This window comes from Mustela nigripes, chromosome 6, assembly GCF_022355385.1.
Source record: "Mustela nigripes isolate SB6536 chromosome 6, MUSNIG.SB6536, whole genome shotgun sequence".
Lineage (NCBI taxonomy): Eukaryota > Metazoa > Chordata > Mammalia > Carnivora > Mustelidae > Mustela > Mustela nigripes.
In genome coordinates this window covers 65,083,401-65,110,983 of record NC_081562.1, presented here as the reverse complement: position 1 = coordinate 65,110,983, position 27,583 = coordinate 65,083,401, and the positions used below count along the sequence as shown (strand labels likewise).

Here is a 27,583-nt window from a genome sequence, read left to right as displayed (position 1 = left end):
GCCTTATTTTCATAAATTCACTTAGAATGAGCTCACATTAAACTTTATAGAATACCATTTTAAAAACTAAAGCTAAAACCCAAAATAAAATTACATCTTCCACTTAAAACTTTACTAAAAAAAACCCTGAAGGTTAATGATTATTGCCAGACCCATGTTAACTCATTTGTTTGGAAACAAATACATAAACAAAGAAATACATGGGAAGAGATTTGCTTTTCTCCATTGAATCATACCTGAACAGGGACTCTCTTGACAGCCAAATTTCATTCTGCTTCACAGTTTTCCAGGAGAAAAGCAGCAGCAGCAGCGCAGTGCACACGGTCAGGGTGGTAGCCCCCCAACGATTCAGCCCTGCGTAGAGCTTCCTCAATCCGTGCACAAAAAGGATGCAGTAGCCCATGCTGGGAAACAGAGCAGGAGAGGCAGGATTACTTTGGGGTACTGTGGAGTTCCCCCAAGAATTCGATCCCGTAGAACTAACTTTCAAATAAAACTTGTCCCGTAACAGAGAAACAAATGTAAACTCCCCCAGCTTACACTGTATTTACAATTTGGTTCTCTAATCACTCTTCCAGCGCATTGCCAGCTCTCTGGCATTAGTGTGGAGAATAACAGGTTCATCGTTTAGGCTCCAAGTGCCCAGGATTTCAGCAGCATCACGAGACGTCCCTTTTGTATGTTCCTGGGTCGTGACTAGACCCTTATGTCACTGACATTGTATAACCATACTGGCACCACGAGTTTAGATCTAGACTGTGCCGCCACAGGTGATGTCATGGCTTTGTGAGAAACAGTTCCCAAGAGCTCCCTATCAGGTCCTGGGAGGGATGCTGGTCACCAAGGAGCCCCAGCAGTCTGTCCCTAGGGATGTGCGCTGCCTGGTAAGTTCCTACTCTGGTCCAAGTCCTTCTGCTGAAGGAAAATCATCTATCCACAGGCCAACTCCAGAGCACTGCAGCTTGGAGCCCATCACAGACAAATCACACTGACAGGACTTTCTTGCTTACTCTGGCTCAGCTTTCTATGTAGACATGAAGAATCTGTCCTGTTATCTGAGTGGCATGTTGATACCATGTCTCTAAAAACCTTTGACTGGAATGTGGTCCCTCACATAATCTATGCAGTTGACCGGCCTTAGAAAATCACAAACATTTAATTTGTATCTATCATTGCCATGTGCACTTCAGTTTTAAGACCACTTCTTTCCAAAGAAAATAGACTACAAATTTATTATGGAATATTTTAAAAACGAAGCAAGCTTGTGTAAAGAAATCCTACATCAGTTAAATATTAATGCCACAAGAAGCCCAAAATTAAGATAGCCCATTCACTTGTTCAATTATTTATTCATTCTCCCTCTATAGATGACTGGCAATATCCTGGGCACTAAGAATGCAATTTTGCATAAAACACAGGTCCTGCCCTCAAAGAACTCCAGCCTACTGGGACAGGTTGGTTTTGTCAAGGAAAACACTTCAATAGTCTCATTTCTAAACATACCTCCTTTAAAAAATCTCTCCACTTCTGTTCACTTTTCTAAATGTCTACGGTATCAAGGGTAGAAAAACAAGAGAAGCATTTGAGGTTTCTGATATGGAGATGCTGGGAATTAGGTGAAGTTCAAGCTCCAATTCCATACTTCAAATCCCATAAGTCGGTTGGTCCAGCTCCCTAAACTCTGAGTGTTCATTATTAGGTCAAACAAAGGGAGTCAGCAGCCCACTTATTAATTTCAAGCTAAGGAGGCTGGATTCGGTGGCCATAAGCACCACGCAGAAGCCTTGAACTTGCTAAAACATAGAGTCACTAACACTAAATAATAAAACCCCCAAACCTCTTCCCCTTTCACAAGAAGCATTGTTTGGACTTAAAGGTATCAACGTCTCTCATTTGATACAACTGGCCATGCTGCTCAAGCTCCTGAGGATGCTTGCCATTTGCTCTGCTAGCCTCCTCCAGATCCCAGCTCTAATGGGCAGGGCGCATCTCTGGCCACACGAAAGCCTTTTGGGCTCCATTCCTCCATTCGACAGGTATTTAATAACCCCCCAACTGTGTCCTGCCATAATTATAGGCACCAAGACCGTAGCAGTGGACAAAAGAGACAAGAATTCCTGTCCTTGTGGAACCCACGTGGGTGGAAAGAAACAGCCAATAAGCAAATAAAACACAGAGTGTGCGCCACAGCAGGGTATGTTACATGGGTAATAATCTATCAGCAAAGAGGACGAGGAAGCTCAGGGAGGGGAGGAAGTCGAGATTTTAATATGGTCAGGAATGGCACCATGGGAAAAGTGACATGGGAGCAAAGTCCTGAAAGGCATGTACCCCATACAGGCACCCACAGCTGTAGTACCAGCTGTCTCCTTGTTTCTGCGTTCATAAAGCAGCTCCATGAAGAACAAATGTTTGCTGAGTACATCTCATGGGCCAAGCATGTTCCATGTAGGAGTTCAGCTCATCCTCGCGTCCCTGTGGGTCACTCGATGCTAGAGGTGTTTACTCATAAAGATGATGACGAGGGAGAAGGTGAACTGATTTCCTGAATTCGGTCACATAGCCTGTATAGTAGGGCAAAGATACAAACCCATGCATTTCAGATTCCAAACTCACACTCCATACACTGTCCTGCTTGTCTGGTTTTTGACTTAACTGGCTGATCCTTGCGTTCCTCGCACCTTATCAACACACCTTGACTTACTTCCCTCCTAATCACTCCATTTGTAAAATTTCAATACTTGTTTTCTGTCTCCTTGTAGGAAACAGAGCTGCCATCAGGCAGAGCAGTGGGAGAGGAGAACACTGGCATCTCCACATGGGGTCCCCAAGCTATGGCCACAAAATGGGAGAAGATAAGAATAACAAAGATAACAACAACAAAAGTAATGAACTATTTTACACATCCGTATCTTTACTGAGTCCTTCTATTGGCCAGGCACTGCGCTAAAAGCTTTGCATGGACCTGTCCACAGTATCTGTAGGACCTAGGATAAGGACTGTTCTGGTTTTAAATATATTATCTGATTTGAATATATAATCCTCAGTATCTCCCATTCCATAAATGAGGGAATTAAAGCTTATAGGAGTCAAGTAACTTGTCCCCAGCACCCACAACTAGTAACAGAGAAGACCCAAGACTCTACCGCAATGCTAATCTCCAGAAGTTGGCAAACCTTTTCTGGAAGGGGCCAAAGCATAAATATTTCGGGCTTTTCAGGCTTTTCTGTCCTGCCCACTCTATCTTTGGGGCAGGAAAGCAGCCAACGACACTATGTAAATTAATGGGCATGGCTATGTTCCGATATAATTTATTTATAAAACAGGCCAGCCTTCACTCAAGAGCCACAGTGTGTTGACCCTTGCTATAACCAAAAGAAAGGGAAGGCGATTCCTTTCCACTGAGCAAGGGCATCAGTATCAAGTAACATGATCATTGTTTTTGGAAAGTCCTTGTACTGACATATGGCTCAAAGAAATGGTAAGCCATATAAAATAATCTCTACTTAGGCTTGCAAATTTCTTAGAGAGTATCACATTCTTACAAACTTGAACACAATATCACCAAGATTAAGATGCTTCTCTATTATGACATTTCATCCTTCAACATCTGCTTTAATAAAGATCTCAGCAGCAGGGGGGAGAACTCTCTCCATTTCTAGGGCCAGGCCAAGTCCTCATTTTGAAAGTAGAAAATCAAGCAAATGAGAAGCTACATGACTTTCTGGCCTCCAGGGAGATGAAACCAGGCTGCAGAGTGCTTTGGTGAATCTGATTAAGGAAAATCTGGGCTCTGATTAGAGACCTCTACACAGAGCATAACGGAGTCATTCAAACTGCTGACAGTGAACAAAACCAGTACCTGAAGAACAAAACTCTGGCTACTGATTGGTTTGCCTCAGCACTGAGATGCAGTTTCAAAGCATCTTGAGAAACATCACTCACTGCTTCTTCACGAGGAATCATTGTTTGATCTCTCACTCACTGACTGCAGGTATTATCCCCATTTCAGTGCATGTAACAACTAGAGACTCGGCATCTCTCCTTGATACTTTCATGATGCACATCCAAAGGGAACCGAAGAGGAAATGCAGGTCAACCATGTTTGTCCTTCCATATTAGAATGAAAAATATTTACACCTGTTACTCGAGAACTTTGTGAGAAGTTAATCATTGTGTAAATAGTACAAATGTACTTTCATGAACCTTGCCCAGAAGCTCTTCAGTGATAAAAGAATATTTCTTCCTATTTACATCAGCCTGAAAAGAGAACAATTTTTGATCCCTGGGCCGAGCATGTTATGGTGTTTACTATGACTTCACTTTTTGTTTAATTACATGGAGCAAAGAGAATCTTTTCACGATTAATTTGAACTGAAATTCTACCTTTTAACTTAAACCCAAAGAACCCACTGAAAGGATCTACAAATAACATTAGTGGTATAAGTTAGACACAGTCTTGTGATTTTATTGCTAAAAAAAAAAAAAAAAAATCCCAACTTTAGATATTTGCAATAAAACACAGCCCTAGTTAACTTCATTCTGGTCTGGTGAATCCCCACTTGGCAAATTATGACAGCAAGATCTGATTCTGGTCTCATGGATGGTTAAACAATAAAGCCCTAGAATTCAGAGCCCAGAACAGGTGTTTGATGCTGCAGCCTAGAGGCAGCATGGGCCAATGGTGAGGCCACGGATCAGACTTAACCTGGAAGCTGCCAGCTTCTGGTGAGCCAAGTCTCCAAGACTTAATTTTTTTTTTTTTAATCTCCAATATTTGATAGGCAGGAAAATTTCTCAGAAGGCTAAATGTATCTGGATGTAAGTTTATTCATATTCTAAGAAAATGACTCCAAAAGCATTTCTTGTACTTTTCTCTCTTGTGTGCTCCTCATCCTAGGTACTGGGCTCTCACAGGAGTGATGAAGAACTTCGATCACTTCTCCAAGAAATAGATTTCTTCTGCTCTTTCCTCGGCATATTTATGAATAATTGGGATAATAATGCCATTGCTTTCACCTTCTGAGAACCTGATTCTCCTCTATGTCTTTGAAGATGAGAGGCTCCCTCTCAACTTTGTAGTTCATCAACTAGCTCCAAATTTATAAGACCTCTTGTGGTAAATAAGACAGAGCTCTGGAATCTACATTTCAGTTCTGACAATGCCTGTTGCTGGATCTTTGATTATTTAAATTCTCTACTTATTAATTTTCTTGTTTGTAAAAGGAAATAATTTTACACTGTGTATCATGTTCGACAGACAACCATAAATGGTAACATTAGTGTTATAATAATAATATTTTTATTAGGGAATTATTTTCTGCTGAATAGAATATGAGACAGGATGTGTGTACAGTCTGCACATATCCAGGTTAGAACAGATGTCTCTCTCTACCAGCCTCCTGTAAATGTGGCAATTTCCTGAGGCTCCTAAAACACTATGAGCCACAGTGGAACCAAAGTGCTCTGGTACAAACTTGAAGCTTGGGAGTTCACAGTGAGGAAAAGGGATGTGGGAACTGGGTTCTTTCCTAACACTCAGGAGTTCGCCGGCCACAGGAGTTTTGCTCAATCTCATGAAGCCTCAGTTGTTTCTTCTGTAAGAGTTTAACATTGCCTGCCTTAATAGCTGAAAATATAGCTACTTAAAGCACTGCTGTTTGTAGTAAATGAAATCATGTATGTGGACATAGTCTGTGAACTGAATACAAGGTATCTGTGTTTTCAAGTGAAGTCTTTATATGTTCATGTGTGTTTTTAGTATGCCATATTCTATGACATCAATAAAATGTACTGTGTATATCATTCAACTATGTGATTAGATCTGTAAATACCTCAAGAAATCCAGTTTATTAGAAATCCAGATTGACCCAAACTATGTAATTTATAGAATAATGTAAGTCTTCCAAAAGCATTCACAGAAAACTCCCTTAAAACTACAAACTTCCTTGTACAATATTGTTCACTTCATAAAGGTCTGAGTCACACACCACTTTTATAGAACAATCTATTGTAGGAAGTAAAATACACTTGAATTTGTGAAATACAGGTAGCCAAGTATGTATGCTAATGTGCATTCACAATTCTAGAATTCAAAAAGCACTTAAGCAAATCTTCCCTATTCCCATTTCAAATCTTTCTCCACTCTGTCTTTGTGAATACAAGAAGAAAGAAGAAAGGTAAGAAAATGCAAACTATCATCTTTTTGGTGAACTAATGCACAATAAGCAGCATTGTTCTTAGCTTTCATATGAAATAGAGTATTAACTGTTTGGAAGTTCAGGCTGGTTATTTAAGGATGGAGTAAGTTTCATTCATTTGCACCCTGAGCATCAGACTATGACAGGGGCTGTTTCTTAAGTGTGGTTGAACAATGAGGTTAAAAGTATCAGAAACTAACATGGAAACAAGGGTAAACCTAAAAATGAATTAATCCAAGTCAGTAGTAGAGATGATAAGACCCACTTTCACCACCAGGAGAACTATCCAGCCGTGGGATGTGGGTGTTTTCCCTTGCAGGAACCTTCACTCCTGGTCTGGCTTCCTTCCCTCCCAGCCTGGTACAGATAGTCAAAGCCAGATTTCCCATCTGGGCCCAAGAGGCCTTTCAGCCAAAGCCAAAACGACTCCCCCAAGGAACTCTAAAGCAACTCCTAAAAAGTTAGAAACCCCCTCTCTCCCTACCCACCCACAAGCATGCCCATCTCAGGAACCTGAATTCTGTCCCTTCCTCTATAAACTACTATGGTCTATGGTAAAGCATCTGCACTTCTGAAGCAAAGGCATAATGGACAATCCACTAGTTGTTGTTGCCCCTTCCTCTATCCTGTGTGTTAACAGGCATATGCTCTGTCATGTGTCCAGTGTTCCTGGAGTCTCCACAATACTCTTTTATGAAGTATCTGTTGTTCAGGGTACTATGAGAGAACACATACAAAAATGGTGGTTCCAAACCTCACAAGAGCAGGACAATCCGGGTTTCTAAGAGTATGGAGGATATTCGAAGATTACTAAAATTTGTATTAATAAGTCACTGGTTTAGTGGTAACCATTTGGCAATATATATAAATGTATCAAATCAACACGTGTATACCTTCAATTTATACTATATTATATGTCAATTATATTTCAATAAAGATGAAAAAAAAAAAGCCAATGGTTTGAGATACATCTTCCTGCATGGAATCCAACAGAAAAGGAAAGAAATGGATTCACTTATAAGTATGAGGGGTCTTGATAGAAGGGAGCCTGAGATGGCCACACTTCAGTCCACTCCCACCCTCCAGGCAGAGCCATAGTTGGCTGTGCAGGACCTGGGCTGTCAACATCTATGCTTTAGTTGCTCTCCTCTGTTAGCAGAGGTGCATTTCCTAACCTCCTTCAGTGTGATGTTCCAGAACACTGACGTGCTAGAATAGGGTTGCAGAACCAATGGAGGAAGAGATGGGCCGGGAAAGGAGAGGCCTGTACCTATGCTGTTTTGCTTTCCTTCAGCTTGGATTCCTCCAATCTCCTCATTTGCACAGGGCGGACTGAAATAATGACTTGCAGCTACCTACCACAGCTTATGGTATTTTTCACATATATTTTTCCATTTAGGCTCATCTGAATCCAAATTACACTCTCCAAATTTTACTTTCAAATTGTGGTTTCCAAGACATTCACTGTTCATCATTTAGGACTTAATAGGCATGAACATTCATTTTTTATTAACTAATAGACTTCTATGATATTAAGGCCATGATTATAGTTCAGTGAGTGACTGCCCGAGATTATCCTCATCTCATGCCCCAGGCCACCCCACAGATTGGCCAACTGATCTTTAGCCCACCAGCACCCAACCTCCCCATCAGTTCACTTCATTTTCACTATGGCTCTGTTCTGTTCTATTTGTCTACGATCTACAATCTCCAATTTTAGAACACATTCGCTTGAGTCCCCCAATAAAGTCCTACTGCTTTTCTTCCTGGTCACGTTCTTCACACAGCACACTCACTCCCAACCACAAGCACTGACCCCAAGCCTGGGGCAACCCTGGGCCCCTCCCTACCTGGGTACTTCTCTCAAAAGCAGCCCTCACTGGACAAGGCGTAGCTTCTAGATCTCACACCTCTTCTGAATTCAGATCTCGGAGGGCTAGATTGGAACAGTTCATGCCGGCACAGCAAGAGCAAAGAGACAAACGAGCTGGTATCAAATATTTCCGTCCTTACTCCATCATATTTTGAAGAACAACCTTAATCAACTTCTGAAACCCCGAAGTAGGTTATTACACCAGCAGGAAGCCTCCAACTGCGTGACAGTGGAAGTTTGTCCCACTGAAGCCTGGAGGCGTGGGGAGGAGCAGCAGAGTTTGACAGACTCAGCCCTCTTTTAAAACATGGCGCATAACACGAAAGATGCCAAGTTTAAAAGCAAAGGCATACCTCTCTAAAGTAAAAAGACTTATATCCTTACTCAAATCTTCGATCTTCCCACTGTTTCTTCTCCAGTGGTATCCCTGACCTTCACGCTTTCTCTCCAGATCATTTGGTGATAGGACTTTATGGCCCATTCGTGTAATAGCCCACTGCATTTCTCCTTTTCCTTTCATTGGGCTCATTATGATAAAAGAGAACCTTCTTTTAAGATGGCATGATAGAAATGCATAAAAATGGATTCAGAGCTAAAACTAGGCACTAATAGAGTGGCTCTAGGTAAATTAGCCAACACATATGCACACTTACACATATATATATTCTCAGAGACCTGGTACACTAGACCTTGTAACTTAACTGAAAAGTGCCTTTCAATCTATTTCTTGTGTTTTTAGTTAAATGGCTCTTTGCCAAGCCCAAGGTGCTTTTCCCACCTCTCTAATGTATTATACAATAGGAATTTGAGGCAAAAAAAAAAAAAAAAGAAAGAAAAAAAAAACACAAAAAACCCCACCCCAACACACAAAAACAAAACAAAACCTCAAACTAAAAAACGAATATCTGGCTTTGCCTTGTTCCTGGGTTTTCCACGATTTTTGTGACTTGGCCCTCTCAAAATAGAGTTACTCGTGTCCTCTTACGTTCAATCTTGTCCCATCCATGCAAACCATAGACTTAGAGGGACTCAATCGTCTCTATTCGGTACCAACCACTTTGGGGCAACCTAACCTGTGCTTTTGAGTCCCTGTTTAGATCATCAGCTTCAGCTGAATTAACAAGTCTCCCTCCATGACTTCATGGGAACAGGCCAACTTCTGACCTGTTCTCATGGACTGCAAACTCTCTTACTAAGCTGCCTATACAACCGCTCCTTGAAGAGGGAGGTCTGGCCTTGCTCCTGCTGCTGGGGCCTGTTTCCTCCTGACATATAGCATACTTTCCTTCTTGCTGCTTTCCCCCGTGAACTTCTAAGCATCAGCTGTTCCTGCTGCTTATGAGGACACCATCTTTTCTCACAGCAGAGCCCACACAGATGCTTCCCGAAGCACTTCCTGGTGTCACCACCAGGCCCCTGAGAGAACCCGTCCCCATGGCAAATGTACTGCCTTCCTTTCCCTTCCCCCAATGGAACCCCTCTCCTTTTCCTATGGGGACCATCCTACTGAAAAAGAGCAGACACAGGTAGTCACATTCCAATGCATGACAAAAATCCTTGTTTAAAATCTGAAGAAGAAAAAAAATTCATGTTTTCCTCAAGGCTATTCTGAATCACAAAACACTGAGCTTTGGAGCTGAAAGAGACCTTAGAGATCATGTAGCACAATGATTACAGGGGTTGAGATTTCTCAAACCTGTAAAATTTCCAAGAAAGTGGACTTGGGTGGGGGAGGAGTGTTGTGCACCCTCTGCTGCTCTTACCATCTTGTCATAGGAGAAAGGATATTTTAATACCAAAAATATAAGAAAGGCATAATTTCATAATTTAAAAAAGCACAGATAAAACTTTATGCAAAACCCACTACACTGTCTTTCTCTCTCCCCTCACCCTCCCAATTTTGCCACAGACCAGTCAGGGAAAAGTCTGTCATGGAGATCTAAGCAACGCTTGAAGACCACTGAGCAAGGCTAACCCTCTGGTTTTACTGGTAGGAAAATGATTCCTCCAAGGCTTCCAGGCAGTAGGGGACAGAACTGTGCTTATTTCCAGTTCAGTCTTCTTCCTACTGGATTTGCTAAGCTAAGCTTGTGCTGCTTTGAGCGACTGAGCTGCTGATTTTCATATTTGGCCAAACTTTGATTTACTCTCCAATAATCATCACTCTCCTCCAGCAAGTCTGAAGAAGCCTATGCATAGACGGCTCCTCAGAAGGGGTTCCCAATATCGGATAACGGGAGAGTATTACTTCTGAGGTAGTCATTTTGCATCCTGAGAAATACTGCAGTATTGCCCCCATAGTGACCCATGTAAGACTGAAAATTTCATTTCAAATTGATAAGTATGACTTGAAGGTAACCCTCAAAATAAAAAAATGAATGGGTTGGGGGAGTCATCATTTTTCCAATTTTCCACATCTTTTGTGTCCATAAGCTTAGGGATTTTGCCATACAAATGGCATCTTTCTAAGAGTAGAGTAATTTTTTATATTTCTTTCTTCCCTCCAACACATGGTATCTAACTTCTTTTTCTGTGGTTTCAACTATTCTTGATCAATGCTACCCATAATACTGGGTCTGCCTTCATTTATCCTTATCTGCCTCCTCTTTCTATTCATTCATGTTTTCTTAAAAGTAGCTTAGGAATTTGCTCTTTGGCGCTGAAGTGAATAAATCACCTTTAATCTGGCATGTAAATGGATATCTGATCACATCCTGTGACTTCATTTGAGAGCTCTCAACAACTATTTCTGCTTCACTGATTCAAAGAAATTTTAGTCCTTTGAAGCATTCTAATGTGGTTTTTATAAAATACCAAAAAAGTAGCCATCAAATTATATGCCTCTCTGGAGAGAATGAGAGATCAAAATTTCTGTTAAAAAAAAAAAAAAAAGTGATTTAAGCCCCAAACTCTCCAGCCTGTTCAAAAAGGAAATCCAAAAAATAGACATTTATCACCAGAAGAAAAGATTATTCCAATTTCTTTTGGTGGTGAAACTCTGACCCTAAAGCCATGCAATGATAAATAGCCTATTTCTGCCCCTTTTATCTATAGATTTCAAAGTGCAAGTGAGAGGAAGGTGATATTTTGGGTCTTATCTAAGTTAGGATGGAGAGAGAACCGAAGCCAGAAGATTTTAGTGGCTTGTTCGTTGTTAGGCATAAAGGCAGAGATAAAAGAGCACTTGGTCTGACTTATTCTGGGCTTTTCTTGTAAAATAGCCAAATTAGCCCCAGGGCCTCATGGGAGTCACCCAGGATTCAGTGAGGGTGGACATGACTTCTGTGGTGTTTATGGATGGAATCTAAGGCCAGGATTTGGCATCATATCACTTGAAACAAACATTTAATGAGTAGAAAGCTCAACTTCCTCAGAAGGATTACCCATTCAGCCTTTTACTTAATTGTCCTATAATTGCTAAAGGTCCTGAGACAACACAGATGTCTGCATAAAAAGGACAATGGGTATTATCAAACTTCCACTGAGAACACTATGTATATGTTTTCCTAAAGCACTTGGGTACTTAATGCTGTGGATAACGGCTCCTTCTTGTCAAGGTCAAAATTTAAGGGGAGTCATGCAGAGAAGATTCCTGTGTGAATGAAAGGCTTGGGAAATATTCTTCCCCATCACCAAAGCTAATGTCTAACCTTAATAAATGCAACAAGCAACATCCAGTGTCCTCACACTTTCCTAGGGATGCCTACAGCACATGCAAACTTCTCTGTGGTCCCCAGGAAGTTTCCAGTATCTCTAAGGACTTCAGCACAGTTTATAGATATTGACAAGTTTTCTATGAAAATGGGGGACTTTCTCAAACTTTATCAAACTTTGACTTGGCAGGTCTTACTCAGGAGAGAGTTTCCTTCTCTCATCTTCTGTGCTATTGTCAAACTTCGTATTTATGTTTTTTTTTTTTTAAAGATTTTATTTATTGACAGACAGAGATCACAAGTAGGCAGAGAGGCAGGCAGAGAGAGAGGGGGAAGCAGGCTCCCTGCTGAGCAGAGAGCCCAACGCAGGGCTCAATCCCAGGACCCTAGGATCATAACCTGAGCTGAAAGCAGAGGCTTTAACCCACTGAGCCACCCAGGCACCCCTAGTCATTTCTTTTTTTTTTTTTTTAAGATTTTATTTATTTATCGGGAGGGGGGGTGGAGAGAGAGCACAGGCAGACAGAATAGCAGGCAGAGGCAGAGGGAGAAGCAGGCTCCCTGCCAAGCAAGGAGCCCGACGTGGGACTCGATCCCAGGACGCTGGGATCATGACCTGAGCCGAAGGCAGCTGCTTAACCAACTGAGCCACCCAGGCGTCCCCTAGTCATTTCTTTAATGAAGACCAGCTTACTGACACTGATTTTGGATGACTCTGCACCAAGTTTACAAAATGAAGCAAAATCCGAGTGGTTCTAAGAGGCAGGCACCTGTTCTCGGAAATACTGAGGATTTCTTCATATTTAGAACTTTCATTTTAATCCAAAAGAGCTTATTCCTATCGAAAAAGGGGCAGGGATACTACATTGTCTATTTTAGAGAAAAGAAAGGCAGAGAAAGGTCAGGGCGCCTGGGTGGCTCAGTTGGTTGAGCATCCTCTTGGTTTTGGCTAAGTCATGAGCTTAAGGGTTGTGAGATGGAGCCCCATGTTGGACTCTGTGCTTGGTGCAGAGTCTGCTTGGGATTCTCTCTCTCCCTCTCATTCCTCCTCTCCCTGCTTGCGCATGTGCTTTCTCACTTTCTCTCTTGCTCTAAAATAAATAAATAAATCTTTTTTACAAGTCAAAGAAAGGTCTATTTAAGATGTTACAACCCACTGAGAGCCAGAGCTGGCATGATTCTGCAGTTTAGAAAATACACCTACCCTGGTGAAAGGAACCCCTTATTTTAACTAAGACACCCCACAAACAGATGATGACAGTATTAAGGGCTTAATAATGTTTACACAAGGGTCTCTTCCAGAAAAATGACATTTTAACCTCTTGTTTAAAATTCCAGCCCTTTATTTCCTTAGAAATTGTTCTCTTATCTCTATATTAGGAAAGTTTGCTGCACATGCAACTTCTTGTCCCCCAGAATCCTAAATTCCTGAGGATTTATATCTCAGGACTCAGAAGTACACGTCCTGATCATGAAATGGAGCTGAGCTGAAAGAACGTTACTGTGTTCTGAAATGCTCCTTCTTTTCACTTATGAAGAATACTAAGATGTTACATAAGAAAAGCAATGTAGGGGGCACCTGGGTGGCTCCGTGAGTTAAAGCCTCTGCCTTCGGCTCAGGTCACGATCCCAGGGTCCTGGGATCAAGCCCCACATCAGGCTTTCTGCTCAGTGGGGAGCCTGCTTCCCTCCTCTCTCTCGGCCTGCCTCTCTGCCTACTTGTGATCCCCATCTGTCAAATAAATAAATAAATAACCTTAAAAAAAAAAAAAGAAAAAAGAAAAGAAATGTAGTTTGGAAGGTGAGAGGTCCTTCAGTAGATAAAGAGTGCATTCCATCTCTACCCATCTTGGGCCAGTTCACTAACTTCTTAGCATCCAGGTGTTGTATTTTTGTAAAACAAGGTAATGCCATCAGCTACTTAAGGAGCTGATATCAATCAATAATAGTTATATATTTTTTATTGACCACATATAATGCAAAATACTTTCTGAGTTTTTTAAATGATCATCTCATTTAATGCTCACAATGTCTCATTGAGTTGGGTGCTATTATGTTCATTTTATACAGGTGAGGGAAGTGAGGCTTTGAAATATCACACTCATCCTTAAGCCAGAATTCAAACACGGGCCTCCTGACTTCAGGGGGAAGCTATGGATTACTACATCAACAGTGTGAGTGAACTGATAACATAAATATAATATGTTTAGCATAGTTAGTGACATATAACTGAAGTTCACTAGAAGTTTTGGTACAATTAACATTAACTAGTGTTTATCAGCAGTGAAACTCTTTGAGGCCAGACACCAAGACTCACTTATTTTTGTAATCTCAGATTCTAGTATAGAATGCAGATGTGCTCTGTTGAGACTTGTTAGGTTAAGAACGAACATGGATTCCACTTGGAATCATCCGCACTAAAGAACAGCACTGCCTGAAGCCACTTTCAGCTGGTCTAAGCAAAACCATATCTAGAATAGACACTGAGTTCCCTTCGCCCTCATATTCCCTATTAGCAAGGTCTCATAAGCCTGTTATCTCACAGCAATACAGAATACAAAGAATCTGTGTTGTATTTTGTCTATAACATACAGTATTTATCAAGAAATAACCTCCTTCACAAATGGTGCAGAAGACACAAAGAAAATGAAGGACTGCCCTCTCTCTTGAACCTAGTCAAAACAAGAAGCTGTAAAGACTTGGAAAAACTGTTAGGTATTTGGTTTGGGGGCAATCAAAGGTTAATGAAATTAAGTCTCGATTGTTTGTGTCTTTAAATTTCTAACTCAATGTCAATTAATGAAATTAAAATCTATTGATATTGATATTAATTTTAAAATAAAATTTAAAGTTAAAATTCCAATCCAAAGGATAAAAAAATGCTGACTCAAAGGGGTACATACACTCTGACATTTACAGCAGCACTGTCAACAAGAGCCAAATTATGGAAAGAACCCAAATGTCCACTGACTGATAAATGGATAAAGAAGATGTGGTACACACACACACACACACACACACACACATTACTCAGCCAGCAACAAGAATGAAATCTTGCCAGTTGCAATGACATGCATGGAGGTAGAGTATACTATGCAAAGTGAAACAGGCCAGTCAAAGAAAGAGAAATACCATATGATTTCACTCATATGTGGAATTTAGGAAACAAAAGAGATGAACATAAGGAAGAGGGTGGGAAGCAAACTGTAAGAAACTGTTAACAACAGAGAACAAACTGAGGGTTGCTGGAGGGGAAGTGGGCGAGGGGATGGGCTAAATGGGTGATGGGCATTAAAGAAGCCACTTCTTGTGATAAGCATTGGGTGTTATACATAAGTGATGAATCACTGAATTCTACTCTTAAAAACCAATATTACAGGATATGTTAACTAACTAGAATTTAAATAAAAATATGAAACAAATAAAATTCAAAGAATAAAATAAAACTCCTAATTCAATATTAATAAATAAAAATAATAATTTCATTATAATATTTTGGTTTAGGATATTGCCTTCTACAAAATTTCATTCTTACATGACATTCATGATACTACTTAACTTTAGGAAGTTTACTAATATCCCTATTTTTAAAATGTTAAGCCTCAGTACAAAAAAGCTTCATATCTTGCTCAAGGTTACACAATGAATGAATGGCAGAACCACTCAGGAGACATTTCCAGGTATCTGAAAAGAAATGTGGCCTTCAACACTGACATCTGAATAAGACAAGAGAACAGATAAGCTTCAGCCCAGTTCAAATATTCAGAGATAAGTGGCACTGTGTAATCACATATGGATGAATACCCTTTATAATTTTTAACCATTTTCTTTCTCAAGGACATATTTTCTTGAGATTTTACCTATTTTTTAAATTAAAAGAAGAAAGGAAGAGAGACAGAAAGAAGAAAATAGAAATTAATTACACTCTTGCTACATAATAATTTTATGCAATCCACATACTTCTAAAAAACTACGACAATTATGCGTAATGAAACATATATATTGGGGTAAATGACGGCTGCTGAAATCCTGAATATACTCCAGTCAATGTTTCACATCTAATGGTCAAGCTTCCAGCTGCAGGTAAGCCGCTCTACACCAGAGTAAACACGCGCCAGTTCAAGCTCACCCACTCCTCTCTGTGGCTGTTGTGAAAGCTGAGGTAATAAAGGCCTCAGCTACACAAGGACCTAATTGTGACACAAGCAAAGAACCGTCCCTCTGGAACTATCCGTTGGTGACAGAAGGCAGGTCTCGTAAAGTGGAAATCACGAGCGATAATTACCTAGGCATGTAAAGGACTCTCTCGGCCACCACAAAACCCACCCTGAAGAAGAGATTGCTGGCTGGAATGAACGGGAAAACCAGGAACAACAAGCCCACTAAAACTTCCTTGTGCTCCAGTCTCTGAAACATACAACAGTGAAGGACAAATTAATTTTTAAAAACTTTCACTTCAGTTGGCATTTAACCATCTCTTTCATTCTCAAGTTCTCATTGATGGAATGAATAAATTAGACCAATGCAAACGCTTTGATCAGTGAGCTGAATTCATCAGAGAAAGCCCTTGGGCTGAAACCCCTGGCAAGTCACACGTTCGCCACCCAGAAACCTCTGATAATTGCACATGAGCAGTGACCATTACTCCTTGTTTTGGGCCAGTCCTACAGCAACCCTACTTCTTGGCTCTGGTCCCTTTCAGAATCTCTGTCCGAGAGCAAAGCAGCTTAATAGAATCAAGCTCACTAAGGCATCATAGAGAATTATTGTCCTCTCAGAAAAAGAAAACATAAAAAAAAAAAAAAAAAAAACACAACAAACCCACACAAAGCTCACCAGGAGCTTAGCATAAGGCTTGGCATAAAAGAAATTAAATGGAAATAGTAAAATTCAGAGAACCAATGAGAGAGATCATTAAAGCTGAGAAATTTTTAGGTCAATTAAGCCAGTATTTTTTCCATGAAATTTTTGGCATCAAAGTCATTATAATAATTCATTAAATTGACAAAGCACCTTTCTCTAATACTATATATTTTCTGTAGATCTAAATTTGTCAAGATTTTTCTGTCACTTCTCATTAACAGAAAAAATTTATTACTAATAATTCGCTATAATGGACACTGTAAACGTTAGTCTGTATTTCCATGACTGATATGGACACATTTGAAGGCAGGCCTATTTAAAACACACCTTAATATATAGGATGACATTATTTTTTCTTTTTAAAACAGTTTAAGAAAACCAAATAGAACTTTGCATATTACAGTTATAAATATTTCTTACAAACATTTAAAAGTGTATTACTTTTAATAATTATATAAGACTAAATAAAAGTTTTAAAAATATAGATAAAACTTCCTAATACCAGCTACTAATGCTTTAAGTGGACAAAGTAAAAGATTTTTAACAACTTGAGAAATTTGTCACCTGGATTTTATTAAAATATTGGTTTTGCTGACTATAATGAATAGAATAATAAAATTCCAGAGAGTAATTCCACATGAATAAATGTGATTTGGACAATTTCTCTTAAATAATTAATGGTTCTATCAGTTATGATCTCATTTTTTTACCTAAAGGAACCATACTCTTTAGAATTAAAAGATGAAAGGGAAAAAAAGGCTTTCATAACAAGCCTTCAACTGAAATGGATGCAACTGGATGATGTTATATTTTCTCTGACCCACTAAAATTGAGAAAAAAAAAATAGGTGAGAAAAGTAGCAAGTTCATTATATTTAAAAGCTGCAACCTATTTTTTTAATTTAGATTATACTTTGAATTTACAAAATACATTTCATCTCAAGAAATTAAAGTTTACGTAATTTAAAGAAGAATAACACCTTCATAAGAATCCTGTGACTCAAGAGCAAGTATTTCTTTGCTAAAATTGAAAATGAATCCCAGAGAATGAGTGTCTCGCCCAGTGTTCCTTATGAACTCTCGGCCTATTACTAAGTAGGGGGTTGATGTCCTATTTCTGTCGATGCACTTTTATTTTTTAGCTATAGTTGACTCCTTCTTTGAAGCCTATCAAAACGTGAAATATTTTTTACAAAAGAATTCGCATATTGTCCCACAGAAATTTCTGAAAAGAACTTAATATGTTCTACTTATTAATCCTATAGAATTAAGAAGAATATAACCAGAACTCAAACCAGGCCATTAGCCATGTCCCTGGATAGTGTCACATCCACTGAGCCACCTCTCTGGCTGTCCTCAAGATTAGGAAAGAACAGTCCTCACAGAGGAGCTGAAGGAGACATCACTTCCATACCCCCAATCTCACACCTTATTTCCTGAGCAAAGGCTGCCTTCCTCACTCTGGTGGCCAGGGGTTTATGTCCTTTACTCAGCAGAATCCCCAGTGCTTTCAGGAGCCCCTAGGTTGGGAGGAGGCAGGTGTCCTGACATGTAGGCACCCAACCCTGTGCCTGCCCCCTCTCCCTCCCTCTCCCAACCCTGCAGGGGGCAGGACCCCCCCGGATCTCCCTGCTGCTGGGGACAGAGAGTGACAGTCAAGGAGCCCCCAGCCTCCCCCAGAAGACTGACCTGCAAACTGAAAACTCACTACACCATGTGTTCCTTGTTGCTCCACCGGGTTCTTCAGGCTCCAAGAGCATCTTTATTTCCTTCATGGCCATCATCCCAATTGTAATCACACATTTATCTGTGTGTTTCCATCTTTATAAAATGTCTGTCTTCCCCAGGAGATTGGGAGCCAGGAGGGCAGGGAGCTGGTCAGCTGTGTTCACTGGTACATGATCTGTGCTTAGTTCAGTGCCTGGCACTTAATGGGTGCTCGGAAATACTTGTAGAATAAATCAGTAAGTGAATAAATGTACCCAGCAAGGGAGAAAACTGGATGTAAGAATGCGAGAAGTTAAGGAGGACATCCTGGTGGAGGTGACGATCTGAATTTGAAAAAAATTAATGAATGCGTAGGAGGCAGACAAATTTGGTTGTGGTTGGGAAAGGAGGGCAGGTCATTGGCAGAGGAGGGGCTGGTCCTAAGGGGAGCTTTTTGTTCAACTCTGTCAAAGACAGTGGCACAGCACCCAAACTCAATGAAGTTTTACTATTCTGTTTTGTCTTGAGAAAAATAATATTCATGAATAATTCTTTATTCTTAAATTAAATTGATGATCACATCCTTTGTCTTCCCTCCTCCCTCTTCAGTCAAGAGAGAGAGAAAAAATAATCAGAAATGTATTTCTCTAAATGGTAAGTCAATCAATCAAACAGAAAGTTGTAAAGTTAGGGGAAAATGACATGGAAATGGCTGAATTTCCTAGAATAAGAAAGAGTGGGAGGGAATCCAATTTTGCATGTTGTGGATCACAGATGTGACAGAATTGGCTAAATAATTTAAAGCTTATTTCAGCCTAACAGAAACTCAAACAAAATAGGAGTTGGGGGAGGGAGAGAAAATTTGTGACTTTCCAAAGTACACAGAGTGCATTCAATTTCTAGGAATAGAGGCAAATGGAAATTTACTTATTCAAATTACAGTAGGGGGTAAAAAGACAGGAGTATTAAAAGAGCTAATCATATGGCTATTAATAATGTGCATTATTTGATTAACTGTGCAACTTCAGAGTTAATTTATTTCTTTGAGCTTTAACCTAATGATCAGTAAAACAAAAGAAAGGATATTGATACCTATTGTGTCTGCAGGAAAATGTGTGACAAATTCAGGATGACAGATGGTAGGTCTGATTCCTTCCTGGCCTGGATGAAGTAGAGAAGCATGACCCTCAGCTGCAAGGAGATAAAGAGCTCTCCACACCTGCCCGAGGGTTTTGTTCAGCTGCTGTCTCCACAACACCTCTCCCATCAAGCAGCTAAGTAAGGGAAGAGCAGTGGTTTTCTCAGGACACGTGAGGGACCTCAGAGGAAACATCACTCCAGAATCCAAGTCTAGCCTGGAAGCTTCTGGTTTCTTTTTTCCCCTTTGCCCTACTCTCAGATAACTTTTCAAAGCACAGGTCACAGATAAGAGGACACACGCACACACACGCACGCACACACCCGCACTGTGGCCAGCAGGGTATGGGTGTGTGTTCAGGAGAAGAGGACCCCTCCCTGCCCCATTTAAAACAGACAACAATCCACTGCTCACCGTTCCCTTCCAGGATGGCAGAGAATGGACCTCATTATGGTAATTTTTTTTAAAGATTTTCTTCTTAATTTTTAAATTATTTCTATACCCAATGTGGAGCTTGAACTGTTGGGTCCATTATCAAAGGAACGAGACTTAGACAAAGTTATGCAAAGCCTTATTCTATGCCAAGCATTAGAAGTTAGACTGGCTAGGGAAACGAGGCTGAGACAAAGTAAAAGTTATGTAAAGCTTTATTCTATGCCAAGCATTAGAAGTCAGACTGACCGGCCAGGGCCGCCTCTGAAGAGAGCGACGCCCCTTGGTCTTACAGGCTAGTTTTTATAGGGCACAATCACAGACATCTACATATGTGGCTTTGGCTGATTGGATGTCTCCTACCTGTGTGTTTTAGTAATGGTTACCTGGAACCAATACTAGTAACTGTTGAGGCGTTTATTAAACAACAAAATGGCCTTGTTTTATGTATGTGTTTTAGTAATAGTTACCTGGAACTGATATAAACAAAATGGCCTTGTTTTAGGTGTTGTGTTTTAGTAACAGTTACCTGGAACCGAGAGCAGTAACTGCTAAGGCTTTTATTAAACAACGAAATGTCTACCTAGGTAACATGGAGTCACTATGGCTAAGTAGGCCCAGGCAGGCCCTAAGGGGTTAACATGTTTTAACGTGGAATCGACCCCAACAGAACTTACAACCCCAAGATCAAGAGTCCCATGCTCTACCAACTAAGCCAGCCAGGTGCCTCCTCATTATAGAAATTACTATCTTTGTTAATATATTTTCTCCCACCTCTACAGTTTTCAGGAAAATGGTATGGTGCATGTACGGTGAGAGTATGTTCTCAGAGTTCTAGATATAACACAGCTGTATTTCAATTTTAGAGATTTATTTGGCAGCACTGGGCTCTCACTGTCTGCAACTAATTTAGCAATCTTCTGAGAAGCTGATGACAGTTGAGCTCCCCTCTTCAGCCCCAGGAGACAGGCGTTTGCCAAGGTGACAATGGACATGGCTGCCAATACATACTAGACCCCCCCATTTTTCTTTCTGTTTAGGGGTCTATTCCTTCCATTACACTACGAATTCCTTGATGACAGTCCCATCTCATTTAAACTTGTTACCTAGATATGTGGCACACACAGAATTGGCATTCAACTCGTATGGGCTGCAACAGTAAAGCTCAGTGATGAAAGCTGTATACACATTACCAGGGTTCTCTGGAAGAGCCTTTTCAGGGACTTCCTGTCAAGAAAATCTTTTACTTTTGGTAACCCTTTGAAACACGGTATTTGCAGCATTAATTTGGGATGAAAAGTCCTCAGTCTCTGAGCATCTAAGAGCATTCCGTAAGGGTCTGGCAAACTGACCAATGGTACTGAGGCTTTTTTTTTTTAAGATTTTTTTTAATTTATTTATTAGAGAGAGAAAGAGCAAGAGCACAAGCATGGGGAGCAGCAGTCAGAGGGAGAGGGAGAAGCAGGCTCCCCACTGAACAGAGAGCCTGAAACAGGGCTCGATCCCAGGACCCCAGGATCATGACCTGAGCCAAAGGCATATGCTTAACTGACTAAGCCACCCAGGTGCCCCAGAACTGAGGTATTTTAATTAAGACATACCCACACCTTCTGCACCACTCTGATTCCATTCACTGCTACTTATGACTCTTCCATCTTGCCCCATCCTTTGGTTTGTGTGCTTAGGAAAAGTGACATCTTTTACTTTATTGACATTTAATTTTAATTTTTAAAATACTTTAATTTATTAAGATTTCTAATCACATTACCACTACTGCCATTGTGAAAGTTCTTTGTAATTGAAGACAAGTTATTTGATCATCTGGAATCCCTTGTGACTACAAGGGATTCCAGATGATGTGACTACTTCCTCACCTCTTGTGAGGGGTCTGCTCTGAATTCCAGTCACTGAACCGGGCAGTGAGTGAGGCTCCTTCTCTGGCTAAGTGACTCCCAAACGGCGACCCTGCAGCAGCCAATCCAAATCTGTGCAAGTTTAAATAATGACCAAACCTCACAACAACTCTGCGGAGGTAGAACTATTCCTGTGGTAAACTGTTGTATGTCTCAGACCTTTGGGTCCTTCACGAATAACTATAACCATCATCGGTACAAATGCCAGGGAGTTACGTCAATACTTCTGGGAGAAAGAGTTCTCAAGGTTGCATACAACCTCAGCTCTCCTTCCTGCAAAACTGGGAAAACTGGGCTCTTCTTGTGCACATTTTAAGAATTCTTTTGTGGTCCAATACACCTCCAACTGTCCACAGGAAATGCATCAGTGAGTTTCCACTTGAGCAAAACAGAGGCTTCGGTTGATTTAAAACATCACGAACTTCGAATCTAAAAAAGCCCTTAGACACTCTCAAGGATGGGGATAATACCAAAGGCATTAAATGAATGGAGAACTGGGCCCCAAATGCTAACTCAGGAGCCAAAAGGATGATTTCAAGACCAGAATGGGAAGTGCCAAGTGAGGACAGAAAGAGCTTGGCCATTTGGGGCAAGAGGGTACTGTCTGAGCTCTGCACCATCGTACCTTGAACTTATGCCCCCTGAGCTGCCCTCCCGTCTACCTGATCCTCACTGTTGGCTGTGTTCTCCTCTGCATCTTACAGCCCCTCCCTCCTCCACTTCGGCCTGGCAATTGCTCAGTTCACCGATCTGCAGGCATAGCTCCTGTCTGGGATTCCTTTCCCATGATCACAGCTCTCATACTTTTGCCCCCTGATGACAGCCCTGTCCTCTGCCTTTTTAGGTCATCTGGCAGGTGTCACTGTGCATGCTGGCTCCACGAACCCTGACTGTATCACTGCAAACAGACCCTTTGCAAACTCTTCAATCACCCCATCGGCCTTGTTGTGTGTTTCCTGCCGGGACCCTGTCTGGCAGATCAGCTCAGAGTGGAAGGGTATATAGGGATGGAAGCTGAGCTATGGATGCCAAGAAAGGATCAGAACCCTGGTTTTTATAAGCTGACAGGAGAGGCGACTCTAGCCCACCCTTGCCTCAGTCCCATCCTTATATTTTTATATTTCCATAGGTGTCAGTTTGTGGCTAACCCACCCTTTTGTAAGGCTACTGAGGTTATAGAAAATTTTAAATACTGTTTTTATACAGTCATTAAGCGTCTGTCTTCGGCTCAGGTCATGATCCCAAGGTCCCAGGATCAAGCCCTGCACCAGGCTCCCTGCTCAGTGGGAAACCTGCTTCTCCCTTTTCCACTCCTGCTGCTTGTGTTCCCTCTCTCACTGTCTCTCTCTCTCTCTGTCAAATAAATAAAATCTTTAAAAATAAATAAATAAAAACAGTAAAGACAAACATCAACCCGAAGAGGGCTTTTGATCTGGCCAATGAGGTTGAGACCGGTCTCTCAATAGCTGAAGAGGAAGTCTGGAATTTTTACTGCTCTTATGCCTATCCAACACAAGAGACCACTTGTTAGGCCTCAGATAAGTCCCAGAATCTAAACTCAGTAAGAGCAACACGGGAGGCAGAAGGAATCTTGGGGCAGTCTTAAAGGTAGAGAGAAAAAGAAAACCTGAAAGCTGATTCTCAGAGCCTCAATCACGGTCACCGGGGCCAGATTCTTTGTGACTATGTATCCAACTGGAAGCCCGAGTTAGGTCCAATGGCAAGAATGCTGAGCCCGGAGAGATCTAAGGACAGTCCTCCAATGACATTCACATCTCACAGGTAGGCATGGAATGTACTATGGAAGGGTTTTTCTTCCCTAGTTGAAATGGATGGGGTAAGCTGAGCTGGGTGGGACAAAAAATAGCAAAGGCTCAGGATCTCGACAGCAGAGCTGCCAACCCACACTCTCCTTGGCTCAAACTGGGGTGATCATTTCCTCACTTCCATGTGCTCTAAAATTTACTCATAAATGCACCAGGAGAAAAATGTTAAAAGGGGAAATGAACGAGGAAATTATACCCCCTCAGAGACAAAAGTAGATTTGTACACTCTGTGTCTTCTCTGAGCCAATTTAAACACGGCTTTCTCCCTCTGCCAAGCTTTTCTTCACTAAGAAGCATAGCCAGATGCGCTAATGAACAGAAAGCTGAAGGCAGATTAAAATCAGAGCATTCGTAAACTGACATTTTCGATTTCTGGTCCTTGGTCCTGGACTTCATTTTTCTGCCCTGTGCTTTGTTTGATTTGTTTTTAATCAACAGTCTGAATCTTCTTGCCAACACGAGTTCTTGAGATTGAAATTCCTTATCTCACAAGAGCACACAAGTACGTCTCATAGTTAAATCAGGTGGAAGAGTGAAGCTCTCCGATTACCTTCTTCTAATTGAGGATAAATGCATTCAGAATGGTATTTGCAAATGTATGTTACATTCTGCATGTGTGTTTTAAGTGTTTAAAGAAAAATAAAAGCAAAAATCTTTTAAAAGACACTTTAGAAGAGCCATGATTGGTAAATATCAGTCTAATGCCAAAGAATGCCATTCGCCTAGTTAAGAAAGCACTAGTAAGGAGTTAAAATGTTGTTCAAGAAAACTTTCCCTGAGTAGAATGAAACTATTTACAGGAATTTTTGGAACTTGAAAGCTGTGAAATTTTTTTAAAGTGAGGAAGACTAGGGGTGCCTGGGTGGCTCATCCATTAAGTACCTGCCTTCAGCTCAGGTCATGATCACAGGGTCCTAGGATCCAGCCCAGCATCGGGCTCCTTGCTTAGTGGGAAGCCTGCTTCTCCCTCTCTCACTCACCCTGCTTGTGTTCTCTCTATTGCTGTGTCTCTCTCTGTCAAATAAATAAATAAATAAAATCTAAAAAGAAAAAAAAAACAAAACAAAAAACGTGAGGAAGACTAGAAAGATGGAAGGTCATGTCTGAACAATTATGGTATGTGCACTATCATACATGGGAGAAATGTGGAGGGCGCAGGAAAAACCACCTGGTAAGTTGTAAATGGTAGAAGATACATAGGGAAAACAAGCATCTCTCAAGCACAAACCATATGCCAGACCTTGGGCCGAAATCTTTCCACTGAAACTTCATGATAATATTATAAGATCAGTAATCATCCCCACTTGTACAGATAAGAAATTGAGGTGCAGACAACTTAAGACACAGATCCAAGTTGATACAATTGGCGAGAAACAAAGGTTTCAAACTGAGGTCTAGCTCACCCCAAAGCCTGTGTGTGAGTGTGTGTTTGTGTGTGTACGTATGCAAAAAACACACACTGGGGGGATTTCAGCCTTTTGCTGCCTTCTGGTTTTGCAGCAGAAATACACTGACTACAGATGAGACCCAGTAATTTGGAGGTGACCAAGTAAGGTACCAAGAACGTAGTCCCTAAAATCACACCTGAGGGCCTGTGACAGAAAGCTGCATGGATTCACTCTGCCAGATCAACGCAGATGCTAGGGGATGTGCGGCAGAGAATGTGTGCAAATCTCCTCATTCTAACAGCCAGCCTCTGGAAGAAGGGGCATATCCCTATCTACCACATACAAAAGAGTAAGACATCACGTAGCTGACTGATCTTACTGAATTCTACGTCAAAATTATATCTGAGAAGTCTCAAGGGAGGAATAATGATATTTTTGACATAAGAAATCAAATAATGTGATGAAACTGCCCTTCTTAGTAAGGAAAATAAGAGGATATTTGTATTCTAATGACCACAGAAACACAATGAATAAACTACGTGAAACAAAGGCCTTCTAAATTTTAAATTTACACATGCTCTGTAAACTTGTTACTGCTCTAAGCTTCCATTTTTTAATATTCAACTGTTTATCTATGAACTGTTTACACAAGAAATCCTCCAGTAATGTGTCAATGTGACAACCACTTATTCTTTATATCTATTTTATACGTAATGTAAATTTATATAATACTATATACAAATATATAAAACAACAATAAAATATATAGAGAGAAATACAGTATTCACTCAGGAAGACGCAAGATTTGGAAAATCAAGAGTGCTGTGGCTCTAAAAGATGTGTGTTCACATATGTTGAGATCAAAGCTTGCTGAGGAGGAAGGGGGAGGGAGAGAGGAAACAGGATCCCCATCAGACACCCATGAACCTGTCCAGAGGAGGGTCAGTGATGCAACAGACAAGATACCTGTGAGAAGCAAGGAGAGAAAAGTAAACAGAAACTCAAGTCTTGTGCCTGGAGCCTGTCTCAGCAAAGAGGGAAAGACTGTCTACCGCCTAGAGGCACTGGTGTCATATTACACTCTCCTCTCCCTATCCAGCTCTGGCTGGCAGAATGAAGATGACACAGGTAATGCCCCAGAATCTTGAATCAAGAACTGTAACTCAATAAGGTGACCCAGTATGGGAGGGAGGCAGGAACAATTAACCAATTTTTCCCCTCTGTGAGGATTCAATTAGGGACCAGGATGGACTTAGCCACGGAAGCCAAGTTATGAGCGAATTTAGCTTCGATGAATTCACTTGTTTCAATTCATTTTGATGAATTCACAGTTCACTCTGAAGAATTCATCTGTTTGAGCAAATAGAAGCAGAGGATAAATTAGATGCATAAATTGTTTCGTTCCTATGAGAGTGTACAATCAGAGCAGAATTCATTTCTACCTATAGTTACTGTTCAAATGCTTCCATTAAGGAGAAGTTCCTCTGCCAAAATCCTCCAAAGCAGGATGGCACAGACTTTTTTTTGTTGTTTAGAAAAAGACAAGGTGTTTAACTTTTTCACACAGTGAGTCACACTCACTAAAAAGTATGACTCATCTACTTGGGATTGTCATAGAGGAGAGTGTACGTTCCCTCTACAATCTAAAATAAGTAAGAAGGAACCACAAAAATCCCACTTATTTTCACACAATAAAGATCTAGATATTTTAGAGCAGCATTTCTTAAATAAAATAATTCACCATGCTTTATCAAACAAATCTTAGAGAAATATTTGATTTACTTTAAGTTTATGAAATATGAAGTAATAGAAATTTAGAAAGCTTCTTTTTCTTAAATATTTTATTTATGCAGAGAGACACCGAGAAAGAGGATGAGCTGGGAAAGTGGAGAGGGAGAGAGAGAAGCAGACTTCCCACTGGGCAGGGAGCCTGATGTGAGTCTTGATCCCTGGATCCTGGGATCATGACTTAAGCTGAAGGCAGATGCCTAACTGACTGATCACTGAGGCACCCCTAGACAGCTTCTTTTTTAACAGGTTAAAAACAACAAAAAGTGAGGTTTACTTGTACAGCTGAGCTCCTAGAGGAACTACTATTAATAAGTGGATCTGAATCCTGTTATCCATCAATGTGCTCATCCAAAATCCAAATATCTTCTATAATCAAAATATGTTGCATCTCATTGCGTAAGACCCCCTACTTGGTTCTGAAACATTTTGGTGATAAAAGCTGGATGGATCATTTTGTTTCATCAGAAATCACTGAAAATAACCAGCATGATTAAATCATGCTCTTCTCCAATCCTTAACTGGGCATTCAAACAGCCTGCCAACCACTTTACAGGCTGCCTTCCATTTTAAAAGGACAAATTCAACAGACTTATAAATTCAACAAAGTATAGAAACAAAGGCCCTGTTTAAAATAGTTGTTAAGGGACGCCTGGGTGGCTCAGTTGGTTAAGCAGCTGCCTCCGGCTCAGGTCATGATCCCGGTGTCCTGGGATCAAGTCCCACATCGGGCTCCTTGCTTGGCAGGGAGCCTGCTTCTCCCTCTGCCTCTGCCTGCCATTCTGTCTGCCTGTGCTCGCTCT

The 27,583-nt window shown here is 40.8% G+C and overlaps 1 protein-coding gene and 1 long non-coding RNA gene across 3 annotated transcripts in view; one reads left to right on the top strand and one right to left on the bottom strand.

The window, feature by feature from the left end:
* Positions 1 to 27,583, bottom strand: part of TMTC1 (transmembrane O-mannosyltransferase targeting cadherins 1) — a 266,298-nt gene that overhangs the window by 75,784 nt on the left and 162,931 nt on the right. For both annotated transcript variants that reach the window (XM_059402726.1, XM_059402727.1), the window contains 2 exons: positions 16,012 to 16,133; positions 237 to 404 (listed from right to left, as the gene is read on the bottom strand). In XM_059402726.1, the coding sequence (XP_059258709.1) occupies positions 237 to 404; positions 16,012 to 16,133 (290 nt within the window). The remainder of the gene's footprint in view (positions 1 to 236; positions 405 to 16,011; positions 16,134 to 27,583) is intronic.
* Positions 23,353 to 27,583, top strand: part of LOC132019540 (uncharacterized) — a 26,587-nt gene continuing 22,356 nt past the window's right edge. Inside the window, exon 1 of the long non-coding RNA XR_009404799.1 lies at positions 23,353 to 23,560. This is a non-coding gene — a long non-coding RNA (uncharacterized LOC132019540). The remainder of the gene's footprint in view (positions 23,561 to 27,583) is intronic.